This window comes from Budorcas taxicolor, chromosome 10, assembly GCF_023091745.1.
Source record: "Budorcas taxicolor isolate Tak-1 chromosome 10, Takin1.1, whole genome shotgun sequence".
NCBI classification, from domain to species: Eukaryota; Metazoa; Chordata; class Mammalia; order Artiodactyla; family Bovidae; genus Budorcas; species Budorcas taxicolor.
In genome coordinates, this window is record NC_068919.1 from 41,553,776 (window position 1) to 41,569,019 (window position 15,244).

General features: G+C 35.8%; 1 protein-coding gene across 1 annotated transcript in view; it reads right to left on the reverse strand.

Annotated features, from left to right (window-relative positions):
* Window positions 1–15,244, reverse strand: part of SOS2 (SOS Ras/Rho guanine nucleotide exchange factor 2) — a 100,906-nt gene that overhangs the window by 49,417 nt on the left and 36,245 nt on the right. Inside the window, exons 5-7 of the mRNA XM_052646375.1 lie at window positions 14,202–14,405; window positions 10,321–10,464; window positions 7,175–7,285 (exon numbers count right to left, since the gene is read on the reverse strand). Coding sequence (XP_052502335.1) covers window positions 7,175–7,285; window positions 10,321–10,464; window positions 14,202–14,405 — 459 coding nt within the window. The remainder of the gene's footprint in view (window positions 1–7,174; window positions 7,286–10,320; window positions 10,465–14,201; window positions 14,406–15,244) is intronic.

Below are 15,244 nucleotides of genomic sequence, written 5' to 3' on the forward strand. Positions count from 1 at the left end.
AGCTGAAAGTGATCAGAAGACCTAGAAGACCTCCTAGAACTAACACAAAAAACAGATGTCCTTTTCATCATAAGGGACTGGAATGCAAAAGTAGGAAGTCAAGAGATACTTGGAGTAACAGGCAAGTTTGGCCTTGGAGTACAAAATGAAGCAGGGCAAAAAGACTAACAGATTTCTTCCAGGACAACTCACTGGTCATAGCAAACACCCTTTTTCAACAACACAAGAGAACACTTTACACATGGACATCACCAAATGGTCAATACTGAAATCAGACTGATTACAGTGTAGCCGAAGATGGAAAAGCTGTATACAGTCAGCGAAAACAAGACCGAGAACTGACTGTGGCTCAGATCATCGGCTCCTCATAGCAAAATTCAGGCTTAAACTAAAGAAAGCAGAGAAAACCACTAGGCCAGTCAGGTATGACTTAAATAAAAAAAATCCTCTATGAATATACAGGGGAGGTGATGAAAAGAGATTCATGGTATTAGATCTAGATATCGAGGGAACATTTCATGCAAAAATGAGCACAATAAAGGACAGAAATGGTATGGACCTAATAGAAGCAGAAGATATTAAGAAGAGGTGGCAAGAAAACACAGAAGAACTATACAAAAAAGATCTTCATGACCCAGATAACCATGATGGTGTGATCACTCACCTAAAGACAGACATCCTGGAATGCGAAGTCAAGTGGGCCTTAGGAAGCATCACTACGAACAAACCTAGAGGAGGTGATGGAATTCCAGTTGAGCTATTTCAATCCTGAGAGATGATGCTGTGAAAGTGCTGCACTCAATATGCCAGGAAATCTGGAAAACTCAGCAGTGGCCACAGGACTGGAAAAGGTCAGTTTTCATTCCAATCCCAAAGAAAGGCAATGCCAAAGAATGTTCAAACTGTACTGCACAATTGTACTCATCTCACATGCTAGCAAAGTAATGCTCAAAATTCTCCAAGCCAGGCTTCAACAGTATGTGAACTGTGAACTTCCAGATGTTCAAGCTGGATTTAGAAAATGCAGAGGAACCAGAGATCAAGTTGTCAACATCTGCTGGATCATCAAAAAAGCAAGAGAGTTCCAGAAAAACATCTACTTTTGCTTTATTGACAATGCCAAAGCCTTTGACGGGATCACAACAAACTGGAAAATTCTGAAAGAGATGGGAATATCAGACCACCTTACCTGCCTCCTGAGAAATCTGTACGCGGATCAAGAAGCAACAATTAGAACTGGACATGGAACAACAGCCTGGTTCCAAATTGGGAAAGGAGTACGTCAAGGCTGTATATTGTCACCCTGCTTATTTAACTTATATGCAGAGTACATCATGCAAAATGCCACGCTGGAAGAAGCACAAGCTGGAATCAAGACTGCTGGGAGAAATATCAGTAACCTCAGATATGCAGATGATACTACCCTTACGGCAGAAAGTGAAGAACTAAACAGCCTCTTGATGAAACTGAAAGAGGAGAGTGAAAATGTTGGTTTAAAACTCAACATTCATAAAACTAAGATCATGGTGTCCGGTCCCATCACTTCATGGCAAATAGATGGTGAAACAATGGAAACAGTGAGTGACTTTATTTTTTGAGGCTCCAAAATCACTGCAGATTGTGACTGTAGCCATGAAAAGACACTTGCTCCCTGGAAGAAAAGCCATGACCAACGTAAACAGCATATTAGAAAGCAGAGACATTACTTTACCAACAAAGGTCCATCTAGTCAAAGCTATGGTTTTTCCAGTAGGCATGTATGGATGTGAGAGTTGGACTATAAAGGAAGCTGCACACTGAAGAATTGATGCTTTTGAACTGTGGTGTTGGAGAAGACTCTTAAGAGTCCCTTGGACTGCAAGGAGATCCAACCTGTCAATCCTCAAGGAAATCAGTCCTGAATATTCATTGGAAGGACTGATGCTGAAGCTGAAACTCCAATACTTTGGCCACCTGATGCAAAGAACTGACTCATTGGAAAAGACTCTGATGCTAGGAAAGATTGAAGGCGGGAGAAGTGGACGACAGAGGATGAGATGGTTGGATGGCATCACCAACGTGATAGACATGAGTTTGAGTAGGCTCTGCGAGTTGGTGATGGACAGGGAAGCCTGGCATGCTACAATTCATGGTGTCGCAAAGAGTTGGACACAACTGAGCAACTGAACTGAATTGATTAGATCTAGTAAAGAGAATGCCTGAACAACTATGGACAGAGGTCCTGAATATTCTACAGGAGGCAGTGAACAATACCAAAGAAAAAGAAATGCAAGAATGCAAAGTGGTTTTCTGAGGAGGCTTTACAAATAGCTGAAGAAAGAAGTGCAAAGCAAGGGAAAAAGGGAAAGGTACACCCAACTAAATGCAGAGTCCCAGAGAACAGCAAGGAGAGAGAAGGCCTTCTTCAATGAACAATGTGAAGAAATAGAGGAAAACAACAGAAAAGGTAAGACAAGAGATCTCTTCAAGAAAGTTGGAAATATTAAACATTTTATCCAAAGATGGGCACAGCAGAGGACAGAAATGATAAAGACCTAACAGAAACAGAAGAGATCAAGAAGAGATGGAAAGAATACACAGAAGACCCGTACAAAAAAGATATTAATCACCCAGATAACCATGATGCTGTAGTCTCTCACTCAGAGCCAAACATTCTGGAGTGTGAAGTCAAATGGGCCTTAGGAAGCACTGCTGCCAATAAAGCCAGTGGCAGTGATGGAATTCCTGCAGAGCTATTTAAAATCCTAAAAGATGATACTATTAAAGTGCTGCATTCAATATGTCAGCAAATCTGGAAAACTCAGAAGTGGCCACAGGACTGGAAAAGGTCAATCCTTATCCCAATTCCGAAGAAGGGCACTACTAAAGAATGCTCAAACCACCAGACAGTTGTACTCATCTCCCATGCTAGTAAGGTTATGCTCAAAATCCTTCAAGCTAGGCTTCAGCAGTACATGAACCAAGAACTTGCAGAAGTTCAAGGTGGGTTTAGGAAAGGCACAGGAACTAGAGTACAAATTACCAACATTTTCTGAATCAGAGAAAGCAAGGGTCAGAAAAACATCGACCTCTGTTTTGTTAACTATGATAAAGTCTTTGACTGCGTGGATCATAACAAACTGTGAAACACTCTTAAAGAGATGGGAATACCAGACAGTCTTACCTGTTTCTTGAGAAACCTGTATGTGGGTCAAGAAGCAATAGTTAAATCCCTGTATGGAACAACTGACTGGTTCAGGATTGAGAAAGGAGTATGATAAGGCTGTTTATTTCACCCTGTTATTTAACTTATATGCAGAGCGTGTCATGTGAAATGCTGGGCTGGATGAGCTACAAGCTCTGGAATCAAGATTGCTGGGAGAAATATCAACCTCAGATATGGCAGGTGACACTACTCTAACGGCAGAAAGTGAAGAGGAACTAAAGAGCTTCTTGATGAGGGCGAAAGAGGAGAGTGAAAAAGCTGGCTTAAAACTCAAAAAAACTAAGATGATGGCATCTGGTCCCATCATTTTATGGTAAATAGGAGGGAAAGAGGTGGAAGCAGTGACAGATTTCCTTTTTTTGCATTCTAAAATCACTGCAGATGGTGACTGCAGCCATGAAATTGGAAGATGACTGCTTCTTGGCAGGAAAGCTATCACAAACCTAGACAGAATGTTAGAAAGCAGAGACATCACTTTGCCGATAAAGGTCCGTATAATCAAGGCTATGGTCTTCCTGGTATGGATGTACAGATGGGAGAGCTGGACAATAAAGAAGGCTGAGCTCCAAAGAACTGATGCTTTCAAATTGTGGTGCTGGAGAAGACTCCTGAGAGTCCCATGGAAAGTAAGGAGATCAAACCAGTCAATGTTAAAGGAAATCAACCCCGAATACTCCTTGGAAGGACTGATGCTGAAGCTGGCCACCTGATGCAAACAGCTAACTCACTGGAAAAGACCCTGATGCTGGGAAACATTGAAGGCAGAAGGAGAAGAGGGTAACAGAGGATGAGATGGTTGGATGGTATCACTAATTCGTTGGAGATGAACTTGGGGAAACTCTGGGAGATGGTGAGGGACAGGGAAGCCTGGTAGACTACAGTCCATGGGGTTACAAAGAATAGGACACAACTTGATGACTGAACAACAACAATAACAATAAACTCTTCTTCAGGAGCAATCTTTTTTTTTCTTTTTCTGATTGGTACCCTGGAGATTTTTACACCTTGGAATAATGCATGATAGGAAACGTCATAGTATAATAAGTAATGTGTAGGAAAAATTGGAAGAGAATGCAAAAACATAAGGTAAGATTAGAAACAAATTCTCTTCAAGATACTTGTACTGGTAAGTTGCTGTTGTTTAGCCTAAGTTGTTTTTGCTAAGCTGTGTCCAACTCTTTTGCAATTTCATGGACTGTAGCCAGCCAGGCTCCTCTGTTCGTGGGATTTCCCAGGCAAAAGTACTGGAGTAGGTTGCCATTTTCTTCCCCCGGAGGATCTTCCAGACCTGGGGACCAAACTCACATCTCCTGCATTGCAGGTGTATTCTTTACTGCTGAGCCACCAGGGAAGCCCCCTGTACCCTTGTATCACCTGGAAAATCAACAGCAGCAGCAGCAGGTATATCCCAGTTTTGAAAACTAATAGTCTGCAGAATAAATGATTTTCTAAAATTTATGAGGCATTTAAAAGTCACTCATGTTGACTGATTTTAAATGTCATATATTTATTTAAAGTGGTATATCTCCTCATCAGGTAAATATAGACAGAAGCAATACACAATGTGAAAAAAGAGTTCAAGATGCTGTTTTTAAAATGTATCTTCATAGGTAAACACAACCATAATTCTCACCTATTGTTAACTGAAGTAAACTATAATTTGTTCAACAGACTTTTACCAGAATATGCAGAGATTAATTTCTTTTATCATTTAATTAAGACAGTGATACAGATTATGCTGGATATAGGTTTATGTATTTTATATACAATGCTTTAACTGGAAGCAAGATGAAACTTTAAATTTAGTCTAACATTGTCATTTACATTGTTAATTAGCACTGAAATGGCTACTAAAGAGTCTTCTAAAATATTAATGCAATGTATGTTTATAGTGTAGGGAGGCCTGTAAAGACAATAAACACTAATGTTTGCACGTTTAGTATGTGCCAAATGTGCTTAGTGTATTCCTGTTTAATTTTCATAACCACAGAGATGTACATTATCATTTTACAAATAAGTAAACTGATTCTCAGAGATTAAGCGATTTGTTCAAGGTAAGATAACTGGCTCAAAGCCAGAAGTTCTGACTCCAAAGCTCATATTCTTAAAGTGTGCCTACAACTTCTAAAGTTTTGTTGTTTTTTAATAAAGCATTACTTTTTCATCTTACAAATGAAAAATTTGTTTTACGTTAATAGAGTACAAGTGAGTCTGGCCTGAAAAAGGGTGTTATCTAACTCTGAATTTCACTGAGTATCTGAATAACAGCTTAAATAATTGGGTCAGAAACATTAAAATCTCATAGTAAGAATTACTGGGTGCTTCCCAGATGGCACTAGTGGTAAAGAACCTGCCTGCAAATGCAGGAGACATAAGAGACGTGGGTTTGATCCCTGGGTTGGGAAGATCCCCTGGAGGAGGGCATGGCAACCCACTCCAGTATTCCTGTCTGGAGAATCCCATGAACAGAGTCTGGTGGGCTATTTATAGTTCATGGGGTGGCAAAGAGTCAGACATGACTGAAGCGACCTAGGAGCAGCAGCAGTAGTAAGAATAACTAATAAAATAAGGATGAAACAATTGTTGTACTTTTAATGAGCATGCAAAGATCTTATAAGCATATTGTTCCATTTAACTAATGCTTAATTTATGGTTTATATGAATATCTAAGATTTAGCTTAAAAATTATTCCTTCAATTAAGTAAATTTTGAGAATTAAGTGTAAGTTTTATTCCATATTGACAAGTTTTTGAGGTATAGATGATAATAATGGGAATTCACAGTAAAGGAGGCAGGGAGAAGACAATACGTTCAGTTTTATTTATTTATATTTGAAGTCCTTGTGGGATATTCAAGTGAATTAGTTCGAAAGGTTGCTGGTTATATGAAGGTGTACACACACACACACACACACACACACACACACACACACACACACACGCAGTGTTCAAAAGAAAGTTATGGGTTAAAAATACAAATAAGGAAGTCACCAGCATACAGATGAAAGCAAAGGGTATGGATAAAGTCTTCAAGGACAGCACAAAGGAACAGAACAGCAGAAGCTGATATAAGAAGTTGGCTAACACCTGCAACTAAGGAAACTGAGAAGAAGAAACCAGAGAAGATAAAAAGTATGTAAAAGTAGTATCATAGAAGTAAAAAAGAGCAAGAGGAATAGTCATAAATACTACAGACATAAACGTGAAATCAAAATAGCCACGAGATTTGGTGGTTAAGTTCATTGTCCAGGGCAGGTTTTAGTGTTATAGCCTGGTTAGAGCACAGATGGTAGCAGTCTGATAGAGAATGATAAAAAGTAATATAAGATAATTGGTTATAAATGGAAAAAAACAAAAGGGGTAAGAGTAACAGTGACAAAGATTTGTTCATTTATTCACTTGTTTTGAGACAATAAAGATTTGACCATATTCATATGCTAAGGGAGAAGAGCCTGTCTAAATGCAGGAAGCTTCTATAGCAGTAAGTAGTCAAGGATCATCGATGCAATTTAGCCTTCATTAAGTGTTGAGAGAGTAAAATGTAATTTTGTCTCTCTCCACTTACTCTCATTTTTTCTAACTGCATTACAGAACCAATTAACTTGCATAATCTCCATTAATATACCTATCTCCTTTAAATGACAGCCCTAATCGGAAAATAGTATGAGTATACATGAGGATATTCTCCACTCTTTATTATTTCAGTTCTATCTCTCGTAGGGAAACAGATCCTGAAGTAGCTCTCCATCATCATCTCTACATCTCAGATCTAGAGTGTACCAGATTTTTCTAGTCACACAGTATTTGTGATAGTATTCTATAAAAGATTTCCACATTAAGGACAAATTGAAAGAACTCAAGACAGAAAACAAAAGACAACCTACAACAGGCTTACAATTAACAGACTTTGAAGGACTGGTAAAATATTCCTTTAGTTTATTAAAAAAAACAGCATTCAATTTAAGTTTACCTGAAAGTGTAGAGCCACTGCAGGTCTGGCCATCAACTTACTAAAATGTTCATTAAACTTCGGTGAAAGAATATCCTGGGATAATGTTTCATAAGGATCAAATGCTTGCTCCTATTTTTTTTTTTAAAAAAAGAACAATATGTTAGGTTTAAAAGAAAATCTTTTCTACTATCATGGCACAGATTATTTAATGGCAAATTTTTAGTTAAGCCCTCTATTAGGTTTCAGAACATTTTTTTATTCTGGGGACAAATAATAACTATGAACTATAACTTGGAAATTTTTTAAAAATGTAAGTAATGACTTTAAGCAATAGATGACAAGAAGCTACTAGTCTTAAAATCGGTCAATGACTTGTGATCACAAGTATCAAACTATTAAATGCATATGCACATTTATCCCAGCTAAACAAAAGCTGTATTATTAGTAAAATAAGGCTGGGATTTCAAATTTCAGTTAGGTTTGCTGCTGCTGCTAAGTCGCTTCAGTCGTGTCAGACTCTGTGTGACTCCATAGACAGCAGCCCATCAGGCTCCCCTGTCCCTGGGATTTTCCAGGCAAGAACACTGGAGTGGGTTGCCATGTCCTTCTCCAATGCATGAAAGTAAAAAGTGAAAGTGAAGTCGCTCAGTCGTGTTCGACTCCTAGCGACCCCATGGACTGCAGCCTACCAGGCTCCTCCATCCACGGGATTTTCCAGGCAAGAGTACTGGCGTGAGTTGCCATTGCCTTCTCCGTCAGTTAGGTTTACCTAGGTTAAAAGTCTAGATGGTTGGATGGCATCACCGACTTTATGGACGTGAGTTTGAGCAAGCTCCAGTCCATGGGGTCGCAAAGAGTCGGACACGACTGAGTCACTGAACTGAATTGAACTGAGACTAAAAGCAGCTTACACTGAGGATATTTTCAAAAGAAGCAAGAAGTGATACTTCCGCTGTTTTATACCACACTTTTTCAAAATTAGAAAAAGAAACCAAAGACTAACATACAGTAAAATAACAAAACAGAAACTGTCCATATTTTGTCCATGTTTATATTTTTAAAAATTCCTATTATTTTATAATAATCAGTATCTGCAAAGTTTAGTTAGAACTAAGAGTTGTTTCATTTTCATATGTTAAAAATATGGTATGTTTTCCAGAAAATAACAAGTGTTGTCAAGGATGCAAAGACACTGGAACCTTTATCCACTGACACTTGGAATGCAAAATGGTATAGCCTCTGTAGATAAGTTTGACAATTCCTCAAAAAGCTAAACAAAGAACTACAATATGACCCAGCAATTCTACTCCTAGGTATATACCCAAAAGAACCAAAAAAATGTGACTCACATACTCATATGCCAATGTTTACTGTAGCATTATTCACAATAGCGAAAAAGTGGAAAAAGCACAAGGGTCTATCAACAAATAAATGGATAAACAAAATGTGGTATATATACAGAGGGGAACATTGTTCAGTCATAGAGAAGGAATTCTGATAACATGCTATTACATGGATGAACCTTGAAAACATTATGCTAAGTGAAATATGCAAAGGAGAACATTGTAATAATTCTACCTTTATCAAATATCTAGAATCAGCAAGTTCATAGAGACAGAAATAGACTAAAGGTTACCAGCGTTTGTGTGGGAGAGAACAAGGAATTATTACTTAATGAGTACAGAGTTTCTATTCAGGGTGGTTAAAAGGTTTCAGAAATGGATAGTTATAATGATAGTATATTACTATGAGTTTCATTTATCCCGTAAATTGTACACTTAAAATTGCTAAAATGCCAAATTATGTTTTACCATAAAAATAAAATAAAAATTAGAAAATACATTTTTGAATACATGTTTTTGACTCATGATATCTTTAAGAGTACAAGCAACCAGATTACAAAGTAATATTCTAAGACATCACAATATTAAAAAAAGCTTTCTAATAAGAGCAAGCCTAAGTATCTTGGTTAGGCATTAGTAACTGAGTACTTCTATACTATCAGTTCCATTGTCTACACAATGGATGTAATAAAAGTGATGCATATTTTCATAAAAATTAAAAAGAGATTATAAAATTATGAAATTTACATAACTAAAGAAAGAACTTTTAACATCTGTTTTCCAAAAGAAATAAAACTAACCAATGAATATGAAAAGGTGTTTAACATCATTAAAGAATAATGAATACTGTTTTTCTCTCACTAGACTAGCAAAATTTAATGGGATAACAACCAGGTCTGAAGACGTGGAGAAAAAAGAGGGCCTGCATATACTGGAACTTATCTGGAAGTAAATTTGTAAAAATGCTTCAAAGTTCTAAAAATGTACCATAATTCTACTTCTAGGACTGCATCTTAAAATAATTAATGGATTATACAGGCATTATATAAATGTTTGTTATAGTGTTGTTTATAATAACAAAAAGAACTAAGACAACCTACTTGCTTAATAATAACAGATAATTTGAATAGTATCTCCATAGTACATGGTACTTTCAGACTTTAAAAGCTATAAAGTATATTTATTAACATGGAAAATATTCATGATATTGAGTGAAAAAAAAGCAGGTTGTAAAATAGTAAGATCCTATTTTTGTAACTACATATAGGTTTGTTTAAACATGTAGACAAATATTCACAAGGTTAAATAAATCTTATAAAACAATTAATCTCTAGGTTTTGCAAAACAGTGATTTTTGTCTTATATTTATCTACATTTTTCTGAGTATTTTTACAATGAGTTATGTTAATTTTATAATCATGTGAAGTACAAAAATATGATTTTCACTTTGAGGAAAAAATATATAAATTTCCTTTTTCATTTTTGGAAATTAAGACTAAAATCCACAAAAGTTAAACTTTTAGCTTGGTCAGTAAAATTTTTATGGTCAATAAAAGCAATGATCGGCAAAATTTCTTTTCTTTCAACCTTAAGTGCACTTGCCGTCAAAAAAGAAAGGTCTTAAACATTACTAGTCTATCAGCTTTTGATATAAATATTAGCATAAATACACCATAAAGTGCCACTATAAAGACAATGTAATTTTAGTTTGCTACTGGTTAAATCTTAAGCATTTTTTATAGCAGCCAGCAGTATCTTCTAATTTTCACAAAGAAATACAGCACTTAGGACTTTAAAAGGAAAACAGTTTTGTAAATTTACCTCTGCCAGATCTTCAAAACAGCTGCCAGCTAAGGGATGAGGGCTACTTTCATCAGTCATTTCAACTGTGTCTTCAATTAAACCTAAAAGTTTCACAGTCAACTCATGTATATCTAAAATGTTACTGAAAATCTTTTCAATATCCTAAAAAAAATAAAAAGAAAAGGAAGGTTAAGACATGTCAGGTTGAAAATTTCATTAAAGAATTATTAAATATAAGTAATATAAGTGCTAAGGGTATATTTTCATCCAATCACATACCACAGTATATTTCAAGACATAAAATATATTCCAAATCATAGCAAAAGTCAATCATGAATAAGGAAGGGAAATAAACCTCTTGGATTAGATTTAGAATTATTGATCAAAACTGTATAGAATCTATATTTTCCAGTAAATGTGCTGTAAATCTCATATGGTGGATGATTCTAAGCAACTTCTTAAATAAAGAATTCTGGCATTCGAGTATTTTTAAACTGGGTAGGTGCTAAAGGTCTTGATCAAAGTCTCAGAGTTGGTTAATGACAAAAGCTGGGATCAAAATGAAGATCTGACTCCTAACTGAGACACAAAGTAGTTCCACAGTATGCGACCTGTCTCTTAAATTAGAGGAGGAATCAAAGATTTCAGTCAAGCTCTTCAGTGTGAATTTTATCTGGGTTAAAACCTGTTAAATACTCTGGAAACAAGAAGACCACATGACTGATCATCCAGGTTATAGACAACTATTATTCATTCTGCACCTGGTAATGGAAACATGGATTAAGGAACCTAACAGACTTGAGCTTGGATCCTTGTCCCACTACTTGCTAGGTGAATGACCCTGGATTAGGACAATAATAACAGCTAACATTTCTTGGTCACTTACTATGTTCCAGGCACTACTATAAGTACCTGACATGTAAGTTCATAACAGATTAGCTACTATCATCATCTTCATTTTACGAATGAGAAAACAGAGGCACAGAGCAATTATGCAATTTGTCCAGGGTCACACAGCTGGTATATTAAGACCTACCTCATAAGGTTTTTAAGAGAAGGAAATGAGATGATTTCTAAAAAATGCTCCTGGTATATATTAGGCCTTCCACAAGTGGGAGTTTTCTGAAGACATACGGGTAGGGGTACACCCCAAAGGAGTAAATTAAGATTAACAGTCATTCATTCTTTTATCAAATATTACTGAATTCTATGCTCTGATCTTAGATGGTCTTTATTTCAAAAGTTTACAGTCTCATCTATGTTGTAAAAATATAATATAGAGATAAAGCGATTCACTCTTTCTCTTGGCTCTTTAATATTTAATGAAAAATTTCTGTAAAATCAGTACAAATTCAGTGAAAAAAGAACCATAAAAATTAATTCTTGAGGAATGAAAACTGATGGGATGAACAAAAGGTAAAGAGGGTAATAGTTCCAGCAATTGTTATTAGCTAACAGCATTTGTTAAGTTTTTAATTCTTCATACACTTTAGACAAAACCCAATTACGGTATAAAAGAATCAAGTTCAACCTCCATAAGTAACTTATCATGTCATAACTATTTTGTGTCTATTTCCTCACCAGTAAAGTCGAGATGATAATGCCTGTCCTACCTATCTCAGAGAATTTTTAAGGGTCACACAAAATAGGACAGTACTTTGAAAAACATAAAAATGTTAACTACTTAAGGCAGTGTGTCCAGTAGAAATTATTATCAAATGTTAAACTAAATATACATTTTTTAAAAAAAGGATAAAAGCCAATTAAAACACCTTACATTTTCATTAATAACCTCAGATATGCAGATGACACCACCCTAATGGCAGAAAGTGAAGAGGAACTAAAGAGTCTCTTGATGAAGGCGAGAGAGGAGAGTGAAAAAGCTGGCTTAAAATTTAACATTCAAAAAACGAAGATCATAGCATCCAGTCCCATCACTTCATGGCAAATAGATGGGGAAAAAATAGAAACAGTGACAGACTTTATTTTCTAGGGCTCCAAAATCACTGTGGACAGTGACTCTAGCCATGAAATTAAAAGACACTTATTCCTTGGCAAGGAAGTTATGACAAACCTAGACAGCGTATTAAAAAGAAAAGACATCCCTTTGACGACAAAGGTCCATATAATCAAAGCTACGAATTTTCCAGTAGTCATGTGCAGATGTGAGGGTTGGACCATAAAGAAGACTGAGCACCAAAAAATTGATGGTTTTGAATTGTGGTGCTGGAGAAGACTCCTGAGAGTCCCAAGGAGATTAAACCAGTCAATCCTAAAAGAAATCAACCCTGAATATTCATTGGAAGGATTGATGCTGCAGCTCCAATACTTTGGCCATCTGATGCAAAGAACCGACTCATGGGAAAAGACCCTGATGCTGGGAAAGATTGAGGGCAGGAGGAGAGGGGACAAGATAGGATGAGAGGATTGGATGGCATCACCGACTGGATGGACATGGGTTTGAACAAACTCTGGGAGATCGTGAAGGACAGAGAAGCCTGGTGTGCTGCAGTCCATGGGGTTAAAAAGAACTGGACACAATTTAGGGACTGAACACATACACTTACACACACAATAGTTATTTGGGAGAAGAAGTCAGGAGGTAAGAGAAAAGCTAAGAATTTAAAGTGAAAGACACTCAGACATCCAAGGGAAAATAGATCATGTAAGAAAGGAAGGAAAGAAAAAGAAATCTAAATTAAACAAACAAACACAGTATCTGTCTAGACAGATTCCTTAGAAAACTACAGAGGTAAGAAAAACATGGACAAGACTCTCTTGGATCCCCATTATAATTCATCCCATTCCTACCCAGCAGAGTAGAACTCTGCCGCTCTGCCTTTGTTTATGAGACATTCTGCATAAACTTTTATTCTTAAAAAGTCTCACCATTAAAATTTTATACTACCCTAAAGTATTTACCAAAAGATAGGAAAAAATGTATATCTTTCTTTTCTAGACCATACATTTCTTTCACCATCTTCAAATGAATAACTATAAATCTCAAATATTGCACAGTAGAAAGAGATTTTATTCCAGTGTGATTCCCCTAATTTTGTGCCTAATTTTCATTGTCACTGAACATATTAGTATAACAATTCATGTACTAAAAAACCCACAACATGATTTTGTCACAGAAATATGGGCAAAGCTCTGTAAGAAATCAATTGATTAAAGTTGATAACTTTCTTTCAAAAAAAAAAAAAAACTCTCACAACATCCCCAGTGTTCATAGCAGCATTATTTGCAATTACCAAGATATGGCAGAAACTTAAGTGTCCCTCAACAGATGAATGGATAAAGAAGTGGTATATATACACACAATGGAATACTATGCAGCCATAAAAAGATGAAATTCTGCCATTTGCGGCAACATGGATGGACTTGGGAGGGCTAAGCGAATTAAATTAGACAGAGACAGACAAGTATCAATTATACATGGAATCTAAAAAATACAATAAGCTAGTGACTATAACAAAAAAGAAGCACTCACAGATATAGAGGACAAACTAGTGGTTACTATTGTGGGGGAAGAGAGGCAGTATAGGGGTGGGGAAGTGGTTGCTAAAAACCATCGAGTGTAAGATTGGCTACCAGGATGTATTGTAGAACATGAGGAATGTAGCCAATAACTTATACTAACAATAAATGGAGTATAAACTTTAAAACTTGTGAATCACTATGCTGTATACCTACAACTCATTCAGGAATGTGTATCAATTATATTTCAATAAAAAACTGAAAAAATTTAAATAAAGCCAAACAATACCACAGTGCTATATAAAACCATATTTTTGTTTTACATACTTATTAAGTTTCTAAAGTTACTATTTATGATTTTTAAGCTACTATCTGACATTTGGGGGTAGACAGACTTTCAGACCCAAAAAGGTACTTACAGAAGGTTTAAACAGCTTTCTGTCAGAAAGAAAAGCTTCTCGAAACACTTTTATGATCATATTTAGTTCCCGTAGATACTGTCTTTCTTCTGCAATTTCAGTTCTAACAAGGTCATAGTAGTTTAATTCGCCTGAAGAACTAGGTTCATCTTCACAAAGAGAAACCAAGCCTATGTCATCCTGATCAAACATGTCCATCAAAACCTAAGAAATATAAATCAGTAATGAATAAACTTTTCTTACTTACTGTTACATGACCATTTCAAAGTACTTGGAATTAAAATATTATTAAACAATGAGAGCTATGTGTATTATAGGCCAATTTTTTTAAAGACAACTAAAGAGAAATATGAAAAGCTGGAGTGAGGTATATGTTCAAATAAAACTGGATATAGAAAAATAAATATTTATGAAAATAAACCTAATAGTGAAATACATATATACACATATTATGTACACAAAACATGTGTGTCTGTGTGTATATAGATATACATATATACATGTAAACACAAAATATACAATAGCAAAAAGAGCACACATTTGGAGAACAACAATCTGAGCCAAAAATCACAGTTCTATCATTTACCTGTGATTATAGACAATATAATATTTTCGAATATTCCTTTGAAAGTCAGATCCCTTACATGTATGTAATTGATGAAAGAATTCAATGAGGTGAAGGACATAAAATGCATACTATTATGACTAGCAAATAATAGGCATTAAAAATAGTAGTTCTTTATCCTACTATAAGAATGCTTAGGTGCACTTAAGTGGAGTTTAAAGGAGAAAAATGAAATGAGACACAAAATATAGTAATAGCATGATGCTTATCTGATGCATATTTACTACATTAACAACTGCTATAGAAAGTTCATTTGTTAAAATCAAGCATCCCACAGATGCTTAAATTGCTATAGTGACAATTTCCCTTTTCAGGAAAGAATAAAGATTGGTACTATGGACTTGAGTCAAGCAACACGCAGTAGCTAGCTGTGTATTAAAATCAATAGGAAAAAGGTGACCATACTTTATAGAATCAA